At 38.9% G+C, this 19,250-nt stretch overlaps 1 protein-coding gene across 7 annotated transcripts in view; it reads right to left on the minus strand.

Annotated features, from left to right (window-relative positions):
* The window catches only part of piezo2b (piezo-type mechanosensitive ion channel component 2b), a 90,520-nt gene that overhangs the window by 8,603 nt on the left and 62,667 nt on the right, over window positions 1-19,250 (minus strand). For 2 of the 7 annotated variants that reach the window (XM_019348296.2, XM_019348293.2), the window contains 20 exons: window positions 18,223-18,466; window positions 17,921-18,023; window positions 17,262-17,418; window positions 16,996-17,085; window positions 15,421-15,542; window positions 15,119-15,187; window positions 13,851-13,957; window positions 11,543-11,641; window positions 10,657-10,777; window positions 10,498-10,578; window positions 9,720-9,886; window positions 9,400-9,593; window positions 8,997-9,170; window positions 6,031-6,693; window positions 5,196-5,454; window positions 4,707-4,883; window positions 1,924-2,254; window positions 1,538-1,670; window positions 392-539; window positions 71-282 (listed from right to left, as the gene is read on the minus strand). In XM_019348296.2, the coding sequence (XP_019203841.1) occupies window positions 71-282; window positions 392-539; window positions 1,538-1,670; window positions 1,924-2,254; window positions 4,707-4,883; window positions 5,196-5,454; window positions 6,031-6,693; window positions 8,997-9,170; window positions 9,400-9,593; window positions 9,720-9,886; window positions 10,498-10,578; window positions 10,657-10,777; window positions 11,543-11,641; window positions 13,851-13,957; window positions 15,119-15,187; window positions 15,421-15,542; window positions 16,996-17,085; window positions 17,262-17,418; window positions 17,921-18,023; window positions 18,223-18,466 (3,651 nt within the window). The remainder of the gene's footprint in view (window positions 1-70; window positions 283-391; window positions 540-1,537; window positions 1,671-1,923; window positions 2,255-4,706; window positions 4,884-5,195; window positions 5,455-6,030; window positions 6,694-8,996; window positions 9,171-9,399; window positions 9,594-9,719; window positions 9,887-10,497; window positions 10,579-10,656; window positions 10,778-11,542; window positions 11,642-13,850; window positions 13,958-15,118; window positions 15,188-15,420; window positions 15,543-16,995; window positions 17,086-17,261; window positions 17,419-17,920; window positions 18,024-18,222; window positions 18,467-19,250) is intronic. The other 5 variants (XM_019348294.2, XM_019348295.2, XM_019348297.2 and 2 more) reach the window with 5 other exon arrangements.

Genomic DNA, 19,250 nt, shown 5'->3' on the forward strand with positions numbered 1-19,250 from the left:
GTATTTTATCATTTAAATTAATCAGGATGATTAATCTCAGCTCTCATGTGAGCTAAGATGAAGCTCTTACTTGTCTGTGACCTTTGGCAGGATGAAGAACATCCAGAAGTGGATGCCAAAGACCAGAATGACCTGGAAGATAACCTTGCCCATAACAGACTTTCGGAGGTAGAGGGCCCGGTCCACCACCATGGTGCCAAACTGGATCAACACCATGACGAGAAAAGCTCCCGGGACCTGATCCTCTGACAGCGATGATGTGATGTCTGCCGCTGAGTGTTTCTACAAGGAAAAGGTAAACATAAAAGAAGTCACATGACAAAATTCTAATTGTTATTGTCACTTGAGGTGAGCATTGTCATTTTCTTCTACAGATAAATTCAGAACTTACACCAAATGCCCAGAATCCAAACACGATGATGATGAAGTCAACCGTGTCAGCGAGGAACATCAGCACATAGACGTCGGTGACTGCGCTGTACTCTGGATGAATCAAGTTATAGAAAAACTGCCTCATGGGAAGATAGATACCCAAAACCCTACAGGGAGCAGAATCAGGGTTATTAGAAAGCGATCAAACAGACGACTGATGCTTTCTGAGACTGTGCCATTTTATAAGGAATCTTTTACAGGGACTCTCTTATAAGGTTTGATGTTCATATTAAACACAGCCAAAGTTTCACATACTGAGGTCTGCGTAGAAGAGAATAATCAGCCTTCAGACTACTCTAAACACTGGGATGGAGACATTTTTCAGTTGTTGGGTTTTAATGATGTCAGTGAGACTCTGATATTGCATCTACAGCCTCGTGTGTGAGCTTCTGCCTGCTAATCAAACCCTCAGTTTGTTGAGGGCAGCCAATCAGAAGAACAAGAGCTTAAAGTGTCATGTGTAGTTTAACTTAGTTTAATGATGAACTGAGGGTCTTACAAAAGGATCAGATAAAATGGGATTATTTTTAACCGTTAATCATGCAAAGCTACTCTAAGTCCAAGAATAAAAATAAGTAGTTGGAAACAAGGATAGTAAATCTGCTTTACATCTAAAAACCACTTGTAGGTTTTTTTCTGTGCATTCAAACAAAATCACTTCAAACACGTCTATATAACAGCACTTATTTCATATGAAGAGCTGAACTTATTTTGAGCAAAACATTGGGTTTCGGTTACTGTCTTACACATTATATCTGGGAAACCGCTCACTGCATTGCAATTAAATTTAGAACAATAACATGTTTGGAGTGTCTGTTGCAGCACTTACAAAAATGACAGTGAACGGTCTAACGGGAATGCTGTAATTAAAGATCTAAATTTAGACCTTTGAAAGGTTTAAGCTGCTGTATCACCACGATGGTTTTCCACAGTGCATCTTACATCATTCATCAAGAATACTTGCTGAGCACACTTCTCAGCAATGCTCTCATAACATTACAAACACACTTTATAGTCAGTAAGAAGCTGTGGGTGGAATTAAAGAGAGAGAAAAAAAAAGAAACAGCCACTCCAACTTTTTTGAAGCAGCTACGTTTTGTGCTACCGCTTTATGATGAAAGCTTTTGCTTTGAAGAGCTGCTCCCTCAGTTTCTCTATGATCATCTGTTTGCGGGTCTTCTGATGGACGCTGGCCTCACTGCCGCTCTTGCGGCTGCTGTTGCGAGAAGCTGTACTTCCTGTGGAAACAATTTACATTTTCAGTTTTAAATGACCCGTGTCAAAGCTCTGAGTTGCTGATAAACGCAATGCAAGACTTTCTATTTATCGTTATTTTTACTATAAAGAATAAAGGTTACGGTTACCACAAAATATCATATTTCTTCCTGGTGTTTGTTTAACAGAAATACTGCAGCAGGGGATTTCTTAAATCCACCATCTAACAACCATTTAGTAGCAGGAAATAGCCAAAAGGAAAAAAAAAGCCTTCACCTCTCTTAGACCTTGCAGAAGAGTGGAGAGACGGATGAGAAATGTGTGAGCCTCCGCTGGAGCTCTTGCGCCGCTGGTAGGTCTGCTGCTGCTGCGAGTAGGGCACCTGAACGTGTCCTGAATCTATGGAGGTCCCGAAGTTTATGGACCTCAGGGTCTGATTGGAGCCTCTCCTTTCACTGTTTAGTGACGAGCCTGGTTCCGACTCCTTCTCACTCTCCTCCTTGTCTTTTCTCTCGTCTTCAGACTCAGACTGACTTCTGACTTCTTCAGACTGACAAGGTGCCTCTTTCTTCACCTTGGGGTCGTCCTCATCCCACAGACCATGGCACTGGTAATGAAAGGTGGAAGGACTGTTATTTCCATATCCAAATAAGATGAAAGTGAATTTTTTTTTTTCCCAGTCATAAAGCTGTCCTACCCTCCAAAAAGAATAGAAAAACATAAAAATATCACTAAAATCCCTGACACATGTAACCAATGAAACCACAAACCCTCATATAACAAATCTTTAATTTTTTTCTCAGCGTTACTTCAAATACTTCAAATTCCCAACAACATAAATACATCTTCTTTGGTTCCTTTTACCTTTTCTATAAGTAAAAAAAAGAAAAAAAGAAAAAAGATTATATTATCTCTGCTAGACTGAAAATAACTTTTGTACACGGTTTAGGGAGTAAATGTGACTGATCATTAGGTTTTATAGCAGGACTCGTTAGAAATAGTAGATGAGAGAGATCACAGTAACCGGCCTTTCAAATATTGAGAGGTGCACGAACAGCTGACGATGCGACGTTAAAATCGGCACCCACGACAAAAGTGACGCATCGAGCATAATGGAACTTTTATTTGGCTCCTTTTTGTAATATTCAATTGAGCAGTTTTGCTATTATCATTATTATTATTATCATTATTATTATTATGATTATTATTATTATTATATGGGTTGATTCTATGCAGTATAATCTGTAAACTAAGTATAAGTGACCAAAAAATTAAATGCAAGGCTTCATAAAAAAGCTGGTCTTCTGTAAAAAAAAAAAAAAGAAAAAAGAAAAAAAAGGAAAATATCAGAAAGCAATGATGCATATGCAAATGACACAACCCGCATTTTAGTCATTATATGACATAAAGATACTGGCAGCCACTAGTGCTACCCCTCGGCCTCAGCCTCAGCCTAGTAGATACACATGTGGTAACAATTTAAAAAAAATCCTTTGTCGCCTTGTTCTTAAATCTTATATCAGACAAGAATGGACAACATTCCTCTCTCAAAAGTCCAACAACTGGTTTCATTAGTTGCTACATGTTTACAGACTGTTGTTAAAAGAAGAGGGGATCCTACACAGTGGTAAACATAGTCCTGTCACATGGTCCTGTCCCAATGTTTTTGAGATGTGTTGCTGCCATTCTTCATGAAATAGTAAAATGTCTCAGTTTAAACATCTGATATGTTTTCTATGACCTGATGCGAATATAATCTGGGTTTATGAGATTTATAAATCATTTACATTTTACACAAAATCACAACATTTTTGGATATCAGGGTGTAATACATTCCTTGTTTCACACAGAAATACTACGAAATTTAAAATTTTTCCTTTAATACAGTAAATATATTTTAAGTAAACTATAGGGAAAAATGGAAAAGAAAAATCAAATCACATGAGAGAAAATCTCTCTCAGAAGAGGCCTAACATTGACTTTTCATATTTTGCTTTTTTCCCCTCACTAACAGAAGGTATTAGTTTGTTCTGGATGGATTTGGAAGAAAATGATACAAGAGGTGGGGTTTGGAATTTTTGGCAAAGATCCTTAGACTAGAATTAGGAGGCAACATTGGACATATTTTCACAAATCCAAATCAATTTAAACTATTAAAAAATGTGCCAATATGCCAAAAAAGCAGACATCTGCACAGTTTCTTTCCACAGGGCGTCACTCTCATGAATACTCAGCACTCTCTGTACTTAAACACTATACTACCATACCTGCTGCTCAAGCAAAGCATGCTGTACTGTTTTGCTCTGTACCGTAAATTTATAGTCTCCTCACCTATATACAGTATATACAGTAACTAGTCATCCATCCCTTATTTATTCCATAATTTTAGTCGATCATGTGTACCATTGCACCATAATATGCTATACATGTCTGTGTCATGTTGATAGTATTGTCTGTCGTTTATTCTTTTCTCTACACTGAGAGCAAAGAATGATCTTGAGCCCAATTCCTCGTCAGTGCACACATACTCGGTCAATAAATCTAAGTCTGATTCTAAAAGACACTATCTTCATTTTTAAGAAAATATCACAGACTAGCTAGCTCCAAGTATCATTGTGTATCCAGAAGGATATCTCATTTCATGTTTACAGCTTTGGAGATATGCAGTCTGCTTTTGTTTCATTTGTTGATAATAGAGGAAAACTGTGCAGAACAATCCAGCAGGGACATCTAAATTGCTCAAATACTGGCTTTTCATTCAGTTTTGTGTATCAGCCAGCCTGTGCTGCCAAAAGCTGGTACTTATTAATATTGGCCTTCTCAGATGCATAAATCAGTGCATCTGAGAATGTGCTAAGGAATTTTATTTTGTCTGCAAATATTTGAAATATATTTTCTGTTTCTCTGAAAATTAGTTCATGATGAAATATCAAGTCAGTGATGTCATGAATAAAAAGACACATATAATGAGTGTACTTCAGGAGAATCAACTCTCAAAAAAGTATGTGGTGATGGTCTTTTATGGTCTTTGTTTTCATGTGAGGTGTGTTTGCCCACACCTTCAGGATGGACCTGTGAAAGAAGAGAGCCAGTAACTGGACCAGGTCGTAGTGGACGTAACCGTCTTTCTTCTCCACACCAATGATGTTGGGAGGGTGAAGAGGTTTGTTCTTGTCTACGCTCGAGTGGAACGGGAAGAAGCCAAACTGGAAGAAGTATTTGATGACGATGGTGACCTGGAAGGAAAACATCATCAATCAATTTGAAATACACACCAAGTCCCACTTTTACCCTGGAACCTGATGATCATCTGTTAGACTAAATCCTGTTATGTTCCCTGTTGCCTTTTTTTCATCTTAACTTTCTAGTATTTACTGTGGACAAAACCAACAATCTTTTCCTTTATGTTTAGATCCTTTATCTACTTTATTTCCCCCAAAAAGAGATCTGAAATCTGAAAATTAATGATAAAAACACACAGTTACTTAACAATTTCTTGAAAATCTTAGTTATTTATTTTGCAACATCATCATCATGTTTATCTGCACCTCAGTATAGATGATGGCAGTCATCCAGTAGCGCTTGCTGGGCCGTGGAACAGACAGCATTGCCCAGAGAAAGATGGTAATGGGAAGGACCAGCGTAACACAAGAGGCTGACACCAAGTGGTTTATGATGATGACCAGGTAGCACACCAACTCCGAGTGAGCCACCAGCATGTTGTAGAGGGCGTAGCAAAGCTGGAGGAACAGAGGCTGGTTTTGGTAGAATTTATCTGACTGCTCCAGCTCCTCGTCATAAAACATCCTGGACAGACAGAGGAGGCATTAATGGAGGTCGTATCAGTGAAAAACTATTTATATTTGATTAAAAAACCCCAGAAATTACATCATAACTGAATTACTCTAAAGACAGTTTACTCTCAGAAGACTTTAAGGCAGAGGTATCAAACATAAGGCCAGGGGGCCAATATCGTCCCAGCAAGGAATTGAATCCGGCCCACTAGACAGCTTTAGAAAATGTCAAGGAGTGGATAGATTTGAACTCTTAACTGTAATTTCATAGGTTTTACAGCTTTTTCTATTTATAAGGGCTGCCATTCATAATAGAGCAAAGTAATTAACAGAGAAACAATTAAATAACAGGAAAGTTCCTGTTTTTCCACGGTAAATGAACAAAACCTTTATATCTTATAATTACAGGACACTCTGCTTAATGAATTACCAGAACTTTTGCAGTAATTTTACACATATATCACATGATTTCACTGCTCTGCCCCACGTAAGATCATAATGGGCTCTATGTGTGGCCCAGCATGTAAAATGAGTTTGACATCCGAGCTTTAAGGTCTAAAACTTTAATGCTCAACATTTTTTTACTTACTTGTTGAGCAACAGTTCACTGGCCGTCAGCTCAGTAGTCATAGAGGGCAACATGATGTCCGACCTGCTGTCTGAGCGGCTGTCTGAGGTCATGACCATGCACCTCTTCCTATCTGTGTCACTCTCATCGTCACTCACTTCCAAGCGGTCAAAGCTGACTGCCTTGCTATAGCTGGGAGGCACATCCGCATCAGATGTTTTAGAGGCATCTGTATCTGGAGTGTAGAGCAGCTCTGTTTGACCCTCCGTAGGCATGAAGTCCTGCTGTCCTGCACCATCTTCACTCTCAGTGATGAACTCTTTCTCCTGGGCAGAAGGAGAAGCCTGTAACTCTTCCACTCTTGAGGAGGGGCCCTCGTCTGGACCAAAAGACTCCCAGGGAGCCTCCTCTCTCTCCTGGTCCTGCTGTTCCTGTAGTCCTTCTTCACCCTCTAATCCCTTCTGCCCTTCCTCCACCACCTCTTCTTCCTCTTCTTTTTTTTCTTCCTCCCTGGGCTCTCCATCACTCAATGCCACACCCTCAGCCTCCCCAATCTCATCAAACTGTTGACATTCCCTGGGAACCTGCTGCTTGTCTTCCCCTTGATCCTGCTCATCCTCCACTTCTTCTATGGTATCAGTAGTTCCCTGTCTAGAGTAAATTATGACACACTGGGTTGGCTCACTGTGAACGAGAAACAAACAAAACAAAACAAAACAGGCATTGTGTCAGATGTATCAATTTATTTGTACTTTCTAAATATTGATTTGGGTTCTCAGTATATCTGGAATAGATAAAAAACTGGCATCAAGCAGAAAACAAGCGTGTAGACACATTAACTCATATAATGGAGTTTTATGTGTAAGCACTGACAGGACCTGAAAATGTTTAAGGGCAAATTTCTGCATAAAAAATGCCTGTTTTAACTTATTGGCAAGTTATTCACAAATTATGGGTTAACACAACAGGAGTTGTTTTTTAATAGTGCTTCAAAAAAAGTGTTTGCCCCCTTCCTGATTTCCTAATGTCTTGCATATTTGTCACATTTGCATGTTTCAGATCATCAAACCCGAGTAAATACAAAATGCAGTTTTTAAATAATGTTTTTATTGATTAAGGGAGAAAAGTTATCCAAGCCTACCTGGTCCTGTGTGAAAAAGTAATTGCCCCTCTTGTTAAATTAACCACATTTTTTGGAAAACTGAGTTCAGTTTGACTAAACACACTCAGGCCTGATTGCTGGCAGACCTGTTGAATCAAGAAATCACTTAAATAGAATCTGTCTGACAAAGTGAAGCAGGCTAAAAGATCTCAAAAAGCAACACATAATGTCACGATCTAATGAAACACCTGAGAAACAAAGACACTGACATCTATCATCTGGAAAAGGTTACAAAGCCATTTCCAAGGTTTTGGGACTCCAGTGAACCACGATGAGAGCCATTATATACAAATGGAGAAAACTTGGAACAATGGTGAAGCTTCCCAGGAGTGACAGGCCAGCCAAAACTACTCCAAGAGTACACTGATGACTCATCCAGGAGGTTACAAAAGACCCCAGAACAACATTAAAGAATCACAGGCTTCACATGTCTCAGTTAAGGTCAGAGATCATGATTCAACAATAAGAAAGAGACTGGGGAAATATGTCATCCATGAGAAAGTTCAAGGGGAAAACCAGTGCTGACCAAAAAGAACACAAAGGTCTGTCTTACATTTGCCAAGAAAGATCTGGATGATCCCCAAGACTTTTGGGAAAATACTCTGTGGACGGACAAAACAAAAGCTGAACTCTTTGAAAGATTTTAGTCGCGTTACATCTGGCGTAGAAGTAACACAGCATTTCACAAAAGGAACCTCATACCAACAGTAAAATATGGTGGTGGTAGTGTGATGATCTGGGGCTGTTTTGCTGGCTCAGGACCAGGAAGATTTGCTGTGATAAATGGAACCGTGAATTCTGTTGTCTACCAAAGCATCCTGAAGGAGAATGTCCAGCCATGGGTTCCTGACCTCAAGCTGAAACACACTTGGGTTCTGCAGCAGGACAACGATCCACAACGCACCAGCAAGTCCACCTCTGAATGGCTTTAGAAAACAAAAATGAAGACTATGGATTGGCCTAGTCAAAGTCCTGACCTGAATCTGATGACATGACCTTAAAGTGGCTAAATTAGAACAATTCTGCAAAGATAGGCAGGCCAAAATTTCTCCACAGCGCTGTAAAAGACTCATTGCCAGTTATCACAAATGTTGGATTGCAGTTGTTGCTGCTAAGGGTGGCCCAACCAGTTATTAGGTTTGTGTTTACTTGTGTTATTTTTGTCTAATATTTAAGTTTGTTTGATGATCTGACACATTTAAGTGTGACAAAGATAGAAGAAAATAGGAAATCAGGAAGGGGTCAAACACTATTTCACACCACTGTATGTATTACATTCTGGATTGATCATCTAAGTGTTGCATGGTTGGCAGAGCCTCTGGACAATCACATTTGCAAATAATGGTCCTTCTGCCTTTTCAGTATAACGATAACAATAACAGAAGAATAATAGCTGGTTAGTGCAGAAGGCTAAGATGCACTTTAACAAATATGCTGTTAAAGTTCATCTTGTGTCCATGAAAGAAGAAGAAGAAATCAAGCAGACATCATTTGGAACAGTTTTTCAAACATGTCACAATATCAGCAAACCATTAGAAAGGAACTCTCCCTGTCAAAGTAAAACCATTGTTCAGTATAACCAAAAAAAGAAAGAGTTGTTTAAAAGAAGCAGGTCACAATTTACAAAACCGCTTCTTGTAATAATATTATTACTGAACAACAACTTGTGTTTAAAGTTAAAAAAAATGGATTTGTGACAGAATGAAATACAAAAGTATAAAAGTTTGAAATAGAAATCATGCAGTGATTCGGCAGACATTAAAAATCAATGCAAGACTGATGAAAACACAAAAAAGACAGAAGAGATGCAATGAAGGCCCAGCACCTGGATATGAAGCTGCTGCCGCTGTCCATTGATGAGCTGGACATATCCAGCCTAGGTGATCTTTTAAGTTTGGGCCTGGCACGCTCACTGGTTTTGGGAATGCACTCTGGCATTGCATCCAAGTCTTCCAAGGTGGATTGACGAGAAAACAGTGTGGTGGCGTCAGTGCAGCCACTGATTGTTGTGAGAGCGACAAATGGGATGATCAGTGGTAAGAAGGATGACATGAAATCTATGTTATGTTACACAAGAGACATGATATTCTGCAAATAAAAAGCAAGTATACAGGTTTTTATTGCTTCTTTCACATTGCACATTTGCACAGTACTGTCGCATAAAGACAACCTGAAACCGTTCATGATGGGAACTCGTTTAGTCTCTACATTGCACTGCTAATCTGTACCTGGACATGCTCTCTCTGGAGGCCGTGGACTCCTGGCTCTCCATCCGGTAACCTCCTCTCCTTCTGCGGACCCTGGTGGAGCCCGAGACTGAGTCGTCCTCGCTCAGCACATCCATGCTTGCCTGTCTGGACATGTTAAGCCTCATGGCCTTGTGGTAATAAACATGGATGCTCTCTCTGGATGGCACGTTACCCTGGTAGGAAGAGAAGAGATCCGATCACAGGTATTCCACTGAGTAATTTTATAAATGATTCAATGAAAGCACATTTAAATTAACTCTACTTCTACATGTTTAAGGTCACTGCGGAGAGCTGCGTACCTTCTTGACCTCTCGAGTCAGCATGCAGCGCTCTAAACGCAGCACAGTGGAGATGTCAATGTACTCTCTGCACATTTCATTCATCCATTTAGTGAAGCTTTCCACTGTCGTCTGGAAGAGCATCCAAGTGACCTTGATGATGTTGAACACTCGTTTGATGATATTGTCTGAGGAAGAGCACACAACAGAAAATGCATTAAACATGGTCGAATTAAAAACTCATACTTAAATAAACCTTTTCATTAAATAATTTACAATGTTGTATCTTCCTTGAAATAATGATTTCAGTCATTCCTGCCTTAGTTCCTATCACCGTTGGGATCCTGATTTGCTGCAATTGGCCATGGGAGTCTAATTGCTAAATAGCTAAATTGATTTCTTATATTAATAAATCACATTTAATTCCTACTAATTATCTCTCCTTATTGCACTAAAGTTATTGCACCCATAAATCTGTTTAGTTGTACAGGGGATTTACAAAAGTTGCACCATTTTCTAATCACAGACAAGTTAATCAATTACAGTATCAAGCCCAAAAAGTATGACATTATTTCTGGTTGTTTTTTTTTGCTGAAACAGCATGTTCACGAACCAGCAATCTAATAAATATTAATCTGATTTAATCACTGAAAATACTGATAGCTTAAAGATTCCCACTGGAAAATACATTTTAATATGTACACCAGTTTTTCTCATGATGGAGAATTTGGTCATTGTAAATTGGAGAACTGTAATTTGTAAAACTGAGTGTCATAAAACTGCTTAAGGAAAAACCAACCTGGGCCACCAGATTTCTTGTTCTCATCGTCTTTTTCTTGCCCATCAGACAGCTCGCCAAGGTCGATGGTCACGCGACCTGCTGACGTACAGTAATGACAGTACTGTATAAATTTCTGTTTCAAGTCATCAAACATTTTCCTTTCTAAAACTGACTTACCATCTTTCTTGCTTTTCCTGTGTCTAACTCCTTTGGTGTATCTCTTCCAAAATTTGCGCTTCGCTTTGCCTCGCGCCCTGAGAGCAGCTTTGGGGTCTGTGATCCAGGTTTGATACATATACTGGAGAAAGGAGGGTAGCAGTTAATTTTTAATGAAAGTCACAGACGGGAATTATGCCAAAGCCACAACAGAAAAAAAAATATTACAAACTTTATATATAATCATTAAAAGTCATGTAAATGTTATGCTGCTCTATTTTAGTATTTCTTAAATCTAGCCTAGAAATAAAATCAACAATTCATCGTAGTGAACATTCATATTATTAAAATACCAATTATATCTTTTGTTTGCCTTTTAAACAAAATATGCTTGAGATTTATTTAATGGAAGAGCACCATCACCTTAATTTACACCAGAGCTTTAGAAAAAAGGAAACAAAAGCGAGGGAGACATTTGTCCAAGCAAGTTTTTTAACTCTGACTTTGGTTTCTAAAACTTGTGTAACAACCTATAATACCTATTTTACACCAAAAAAAAAAATCTTTACCAGGAATAGGGACCACAGATCAAATTTGAATTATATTGTACGTTACGTATGTGATAGATCGTCAGAGCAGCGGGCCACATAAAATGGCCATGACACACATGCAAACAGCAATCAGTCAGACAGTAACAATACATGGTACAAAAACATTCTCATTCCAAGTCGAATTTGGTGATCTATGTCAGTTTATTGTTTTGGAACCGGATGAATAAACACATCTATTAATTTACAGCATGTTCACCAAACACGAGCTGGAAAGGCAGTTGTCTGTGGTGTTAGTTGTTATTTGAACTGGCAGATGTTCACAGAGAGAGCCAGCTGTGTTAGATGAGGGTGAATACCTTGCCTGCCTTCACTACATACTGCAGCACAGTTTTAGGCAGCTTAATGACAGATTTGGGTAAAGCCAGAAGAGCGGAGACAAACTTCCCAATAGCTCTCTGAAGAGAGGGAACAGAGTGGGGAGAGGGTTAGTAGAAAACAATTTCATACTGTTAGAAACAACAGAGGTTAATTGAGCACTATATAAATACAGGCCATTTACCATTTACCATTTAGGAGGCAGTGAGCAAGAGGAGGATTTCAAAGCAAAATTATAGGTGTTTATTAAAAGGTTAGTGCCTACTGCATCACAAATCACATAGAGTATTGTGCAAAAGTCTTCTTTATATTTTTCTAAGAAAATGGGCTATAGGTCCAGTTATTTATTTAAACATGTGCATGGAAAGTGTGCAGTATCTAAATTAAGATACAGAGTTTAAATTTTAATGAGCTTGACAGTCAATATTTGGTATTATCACCATTATTCTTAAACACAGCCTGAGCAGTCTTCAGGAATAGTTCTCCAGGCTTTGGTGGTCTTTTGGTCTGTTTTCTGTCAAGATGATCCCACACTGCTTCAATAACGTTGATGTCCAGGCTCTGGGGAGACCAATCCATCACTGTCAGTGTTCCACTGTGTAGTTTTTCTATCCAGGTACACTTTTACTGCATTGTCAAGCTGTTAAATGAAGCTGCTCTCAATAAGATGCTTTCCAGATAATATTGCACGATGGATCCAAATCTCGTGGCACTTTTCTGTGTACATAATTCCATAATAATTCCAGTTTTGACTAAATCCCCAACATTGGTAGCTGACATGCAGTCCCAAACTGTAACAGAAACTACACCGTGTTTTACAGATGACTGCACTGATCTCTTCTTGACCTCCTCTGCTGATGAGAATTTGAACCAAAAATTTTTAATTTTTATTCCAGTTCTTGTGTTTGTTAATTTGGTGTACCTTGTAAACCAATGCCCTGTTTCTCAAGGACATGACTTTAAGATACTGTTCATCTACAGTAGATCCTGTTTTTCTTCTTTACAAAAATGTATAGACACAATACTGGTTCACCCCTTGAGTTAGGAGCCTTTTAATGGTTGGATGACTCATAGGCCAGTGTTAAGTGGCTTAACAAACAAAAAAACATTCCTCTAATAAAAATAGTCAGGTAGACGAACTGGACTGAAAATGAGCGAAAAAGCAGTCAATGTCCAAAGAAAACCTTTGGGAGACCTTCAGAAAGCCTGGGCACTTATTGCTCAAATCCACTTTAAAAAATGACTGCTCGAGACTCGAGGCTCGAGACTTTTGCACAGTACCATACATCCCAACTTCTACATTTACCCAGGAAAACAGGAATTAACAGTACTGTAAGTGTAAAACTCTTTCTAGGTGATATCTTTATATATACTTTTATTGTTTCATTTTCATTCATCAGTTGGTGTGTTTGTGATAGTGGGAGGGTTACAGACATGAGTTGAGAAAGAGGCCAGAAAAACAGGCTATAGTTGTGGTTACAACATGATGAAGAAGTCTTCCATTGTGCTTACATTGTATACACAAATGAAATGTTATGAAGTGTTATGTCTACCTGTGGATGTGAGGACAGAAAAAAAAAAACATCTGCTCACTCATACACAGAGGTACATAGTACTACAAATACTGCTGTATTTCCTCTTTCCAGAATAACACCTTTGTGTTTTAAACTTCATTTGCTTCTCCACTTCTGCTTTAAACATGGTATGTGAGCCAATATGACATCATTCACTATTTTGGCTGTTGCTATTCAGTTTTTTTTTTTAAAAAAAGCAAACATCAGAAGTGATGGGTGGATGTGCTTGAGAAACCTGCAAACTCATAGAGTAACAAGTTGTCAATCAGAAAGTATACTCTGGTTTATCATCTAATTTATACTTTAGGGGCCATAAATTTTAAAAAAAGAGCATCATGTTGTATTAGTCAAGACTTTGAAAATAGCGACTGACACCATAAACAATTTAAGAAAGTGCTACTGAGTCTATAAATCATGTGAGAAATAGGGTCACTTTCCCATAGACTTCTGTATAAGCAGACTTGTTTTTACAATGCAAGGAGCTGCCCCCTGCTGGCCATTTGAAGCAATGCAACCTGCATTATGCATTCGCTTTGCTTTTATGATCCAAGGCTACGTCCACCTTTTACACATAGTTTACTATAGTTGTAAAGAAAAGTAATAGCTTAGAGAAGCCAATTAAAAACTATTTTGTAAAAAAGGACATCCATAACCATGTTCTTCTCCTTAAAATAGAATAACAGCATTTCCCACTCTGAAGCCAAAATATAACCACCTGAAATGCTGACTTCTTTGGTGGATCGTCATCTTTTTTCTCTTCTTCCTCCTCTGCTTCTTCTTCACTGTCAGTTTCAAACAAGTAGTAGTCTCCACTTCTAACCACTGAGGGGCAGAGCGTAAAGCACTGTTACATTCACTCAAACAGAGGCTGAAGTCATTTATTGCTTTTATGACATTAAAAAAAAACCAGCAACAATAGGTTCTCTTGCTGTAAGGAAGAAATACAACCACATTAAACTCTCTATATGTTTCACTATCAAACATTTGCATATATCTATGGTTGGTTATGATATAGACGCACTTTTAAGAGGATGAAACCACACGTTAGTAAAATTAACGAAAGTATGAGCAGAAAACACAATGAGGAATGTCTGTTATTCTCATATTTCAGTCGCCCTGGAGTGACTCCAGTCTACAGTAGTTAAGTGTTAGAAGCAATGGGATAGACAAGGCTGACTTATGTCCTTGAACAGAACCGCAGTGGGCAGGAGATGAGGGGAGGATGCTGGGAAATGGAGATGAAACATCAAATGACAAAGAGATAAAATGGAGAAATAATTTGAAAATGTCATGTGGGGGTGGAGTATGATATGAGACATGAGTTCAAAACAAACAGGCAACCGCTGTATTGACTCAGGGAAATGCTGGTATTTTTTTTTTTTATTTACCACAAACCGACTGTAAAAGCCATAATTTTACATATTTAATCACTGGTCTGATTGCTGTTCTATTTTCTCCTAGGTAATGCCTGTTTGGTGATCATGTCTGCAGACAAAGAATGAACTAAACCTTCAGCCTTTATTCCAGTACTGAGAATGAAGGCTTGTCAGCTTCATTTCTTTGCTTGAAAATATTTTGCAATAGAGTGATTCTCTACTGTAGGCTCTTTAGGTGAGACCAGTGATGAGTTTATGTTTTAAACAACGTCAAGTATAAAACCTCCAGACATTAGTCATTTTCCCTTTCTTCATTGCTTCTATTTAAGGCAACCCTGTGCTGCACTCGTGCTGAGACTGTTACGCTTTTATAAACCTAAGAGTCTCGCCACACTTGCTTTGTAAAGTTACGCAAGAGCTACAGGTAACGGGGATCCTTAAATAGAGACAGAAAAAGATTAAAGTCTGGAGGGAGAAGGCAGATACTATATGATGTTGCCTTTAGAGCCCATGGGCAGTATGGGAATCCTCAGCGTTCTGGTCAAGGACACAAGGGCCAATCAGAGTGGAGGAAGAGAAAAAAGAGGTTTTGGGGGGGTCAACCTACTGGAAGCATGGTCAACCCACGGCCTCCACCACTGCTTTTTTTTGGTCTTGGCTTTCGTTGGCTGTGCTCCTAAAATTTCACAAATACATCAATGCAACATTTCATAAGAAATTCAGTTCTGTAAACTTCAAGACACAAATCTAGTATGTGAAGCTTTTTATTTAGCTCCAATGCTAATAGAAATGACACTATTATAGACATTCTGTTCTTCTTATAAACGAGCATGAATTACACTCTCACCCACCCTCTTTGAGCAATACTAAAACTCATAGTACTTCTACACCCAGCAGGCTTTGTCATACCATCATCATCATCCTCTTCGGGCGGGACTATCGTCTGTCCATCTCCCGAATGTTGAGCCAGGCTCAGCATCTTCTCCTTGCCCCGCTTAAACTTTTGCTGCCTCAACTTAATGCGCTCCATCCTGATTAGATCAAAGAGAAGGTGACGAGACACGAAGAATCGACACAGAGGAACAGTGTAACAGAATGACCATAAACACCTCCAGGCTTCATGTGGAAATTACTGTACGTTACGTAACAATGGAGAGCTCATTAGAGAGGGCGAGTGGACATCATCAGAGCTTGTGAGTAACCCCTGAGTTACTATGAGTGTTTCCGGGAAACAATGACAACTGAGCCAGGAGACACTTTGGGTCAAGTTTTTCTGCATCATGTTTACGTAGCTGTGAGCTAAATTAGAGGGAGCCTAATAAAAGACACTCGAAATTATGAAACAGACATAACAATGTTTTAGTTTAACTCAGTGTTTAGTGATATTTTGCATTTATGTATTCTCATCAAAAACAATAAAAGACCTGGTGCAGCTAAAGTCAATCAACTAAACTTAATTCTCATATAAAAAGAATTAATCACACATTTGAGTCGCTGTGTTGCACTGCAAGACACGCTTTTCATCATTACCCCGAGTGCTCCGACTGACAGCCTCACCTTCCACATCTACTCTGCCTCCTCTCTCAGCTCTTGACATTTCTCAAGCTTTTCGTGTTTCTTCTTCCTGATGTTGCTATGTTCATCACTACTATGTCTGGTTGGTTAGCTATCACCAGTTTGTCCATCTGTATCTGGAAGTCCAACAAGAGCTTTGCTTCTGAGGGGGTTCATAGGCCTGAACCCCCTGAGCCAGATGGTTAACAAGTAACAAAGAGAAGTACCTTGGAATCCCACAGGCAAATGGGAACTAAGAAGCACTCATAAGAAAAACTGCAACCACTTAAGGCAATCACAGCAGAAATGAAGATGTTTCTCCAACCTTCCGTTATCCAATTTTGGTGAGCCTGTGCAAATTATAACCTCAGTTTCCTGTTTTTAGCTTCCCGAAGTGACACCTCATTTGGACTTCAGTAACCAAGTTGCTTCAAGATTTGACCTGTTGTGCATTCTGAGATGTTCTTCTGCATACCTTAATTATAATGTGTGGTTATTCAGTTACTATTGAGTTAACAAACAAGTGTATCTAGTAAAATGACCAGTGGGTATATATTTGCACCCAAGTGCCATGATGAAGCAAAGCAGGAAGTAGTAAAATTAAATTTTTTTCATGGGATATAAGGATAGAGTTCAGATAACACATTTTAATTAAGAGGAAGGAAAAGCAGCAGCTAATTATAGCAACTACTGGGTAGAAAAAAATGAATTCTGATTTAATTTAAAGAAAATTAAAAGAAAATGAAAATTCATGATTAAAAAAAAATCCTTCACTTGTCATTGGTTTTGCTTTTTTCTTGTGCAGACAACTGCAGAGCAGTTACGTGTCTTAGGAAAATAATCACTTTTCCATTCAGTGTTGGCTCAAAAGACAATGACATCACAGACACATCATTTCATCAAAGGGAGGTTAAATGTTTGGAGTCTCACTGTCTCTTCAGCTGCTCCACGGACTTGCGCTCCTCCTCCAGTCTGGCTCTCACTGCCTTCACTATAGTTGCTTGGAAAAGTTCTGCACCTCTGAAAAACACAGAAAGACATTAGGGAAACATTTTGTTTGCGACGCCTGTATTTGTCAGGTAGAAAAGTTTATGCTTTGAGAAGAAATTTTAATGCACGAGCTTTGGTCTTGAATAAATCAAATCTGTATTTCTAATTAAATTGACTCCATGTAGCTGTCTCACTCAGTTAAATACCTGGAAGCGAGGATCTGTGATGCTCTGATATCTGCCACCACATGTAGAAAGTAGTAACTCATGAAGACTCGTCGCTGCAAGAGCAGGAAAGCAAAGCAGATACTGTCCCAGATGATGCCGGCCTCATTGCTTGGCACCTCACAAATATCCTTAGCATCTGGAATTCACATACAACACAGTCATATTTATTAATCAGGCACAACATTATGACAACTGACAGGTGGCGTGATTAACACTGATTATCTCTTCGTCGTGGCACCTGTTAGTGGGTGAGATACATCAGGGAGCAAGTGAACATTTTGTCCTCAAAGTTAATTTGTTAGAACTGGGAAAAATGCAGACCGTATACACCCTTTCATGGAAACCTGTTTCAGCAGGATAATTCACCCTACCATGAAGCAAAAATGGTTCAGGAATGGTTTGATGAGCGCGACAAGTTTAAGGTTTTGACTTCCAAAATTCCCACATCTCAATCCAATAGAGTATTTTTGGGATGTGTTGGACAAACAAGTGCCATCCATGGAGGCTTGGATGGGACTTGGGTTTTTTAAATTATTATTAACTAAGTTATAGGATTATACCTGGAAGTTGTTCATGAAAGTTAAAGCTATGTTTTAGTAATGAAAGTAGAAATTTGAGTCAATTCACCCTCTGCTTACTTGTATTTATGTCGTAGCCCTTGATGGTGCATGCCAGACTGAACACCTGGATTAACCAGCAGTGGTCCTGTAGCAGTTGGTTGATGTACCCACAAGCCAGGATCTAAAAACAATGTTGCTTTATTACACACTATAAATATTGCATTTTAACTGTCAGTTAAAATAGTTAAAACTTCACATTTGTATTGCTTTGTAAATACTATGCAGATAATGTTTTCAAATCTTAGCGGTTTATCTCTTTTTATGTTGAAGATATACATGATGATAATGTTATTATAATCAGTTTGCCATATATTACTTACAGATAAAATGTTCTTCATAGTAATTACAAAGATGTTGTAGGCAATCAGGAAGTCCCAGTAGTGAAGGATCTTTCTGATTGGCTTCAGCAACAGGTCTCCACCAAAGAGCAGGAAGTAGAAGCAGGCCACCAAGTAACCCATACAGAAGACGCTGATACGTGTGGTTCCAGTGATGAAGATAATAGTGAGGACAAACCAGAAAAGGTAGCTGAACATGATAACTTTTAGCATGTCCAGGTAGGACCTAGAAATAGAGAAAAACAGTTTTTGTAAATGAAAAGACAAACAAGTGTCTGGTAGTTTAGAGAATAAGGATCCTTTCAAAAGCAGTACAGTGGCAGCCCCAAATGTGAATGAAAATTCCTAACCTCCACAAAAATAAATAAATAAACAGAGAGATCGAATATGACATCCCAACATGGAGTCATGTGAAAATGAAAGTGCATCCTCTTTCATCTGGTGACTATCAGGTTCTAAAATTAGGCAAATACAACCTCACATGAACAGCAACACATGACATATCACAGTGTCATTATTATTTATACAACAAGAGCTACATCTCACCCTCCACAGACCTTAGTTAGCATGTTAAATGTTCATGATGGTATAATTAGAAAACTGATTCTGTCCAACAGCTGAAGGTTGGCTGAAATTGGGTCGAGCATGTGGACAATGATCCCGAAAACAGCTGTCTTGGTTGACATGCCTCTGCAACGTCGCACAGAGACCTGGGGTGATGCCAGACTGAGGTAGTGGTTCCCATCTTGCTCCAGCTATAGGGGGAATCACACTACTCAGCCTTCCTGGGAAGATCTATGCCAGGGTACTAGAAACGTTCACCTGTTAGTCAAACCTCAGATACACAGGAAGAACAATGCGGTTTTCGACTCCACCAGGCCCGCCCTTTGTCATGGATTCTGTTCATAATTTAATTTATAAATGGAGCAGTTTTGGAACTCATTTTCAGTGCTGGTGGAGGTATAAAGTCTTGGACTGCTTTTGTTTATATTCTGAAATCATTAGAATTC

The sequence above is a fragment of the Oreochromis niloticus genome, linkage group LG18, assembly GCF_001858045.2.
Source record: "Oreochromis niloticus isolate F11D_XX linkage group LG18, O_niloticus_UMD_NMBU, whole genome shotgun sequence".
Classification (NCBI taxonomy): Eukaryota; Metazoa; Chordata; class Actinopteri; order Cichliformes; family Cichlidae; genus Oreochromis; species Oreochromis niloticus.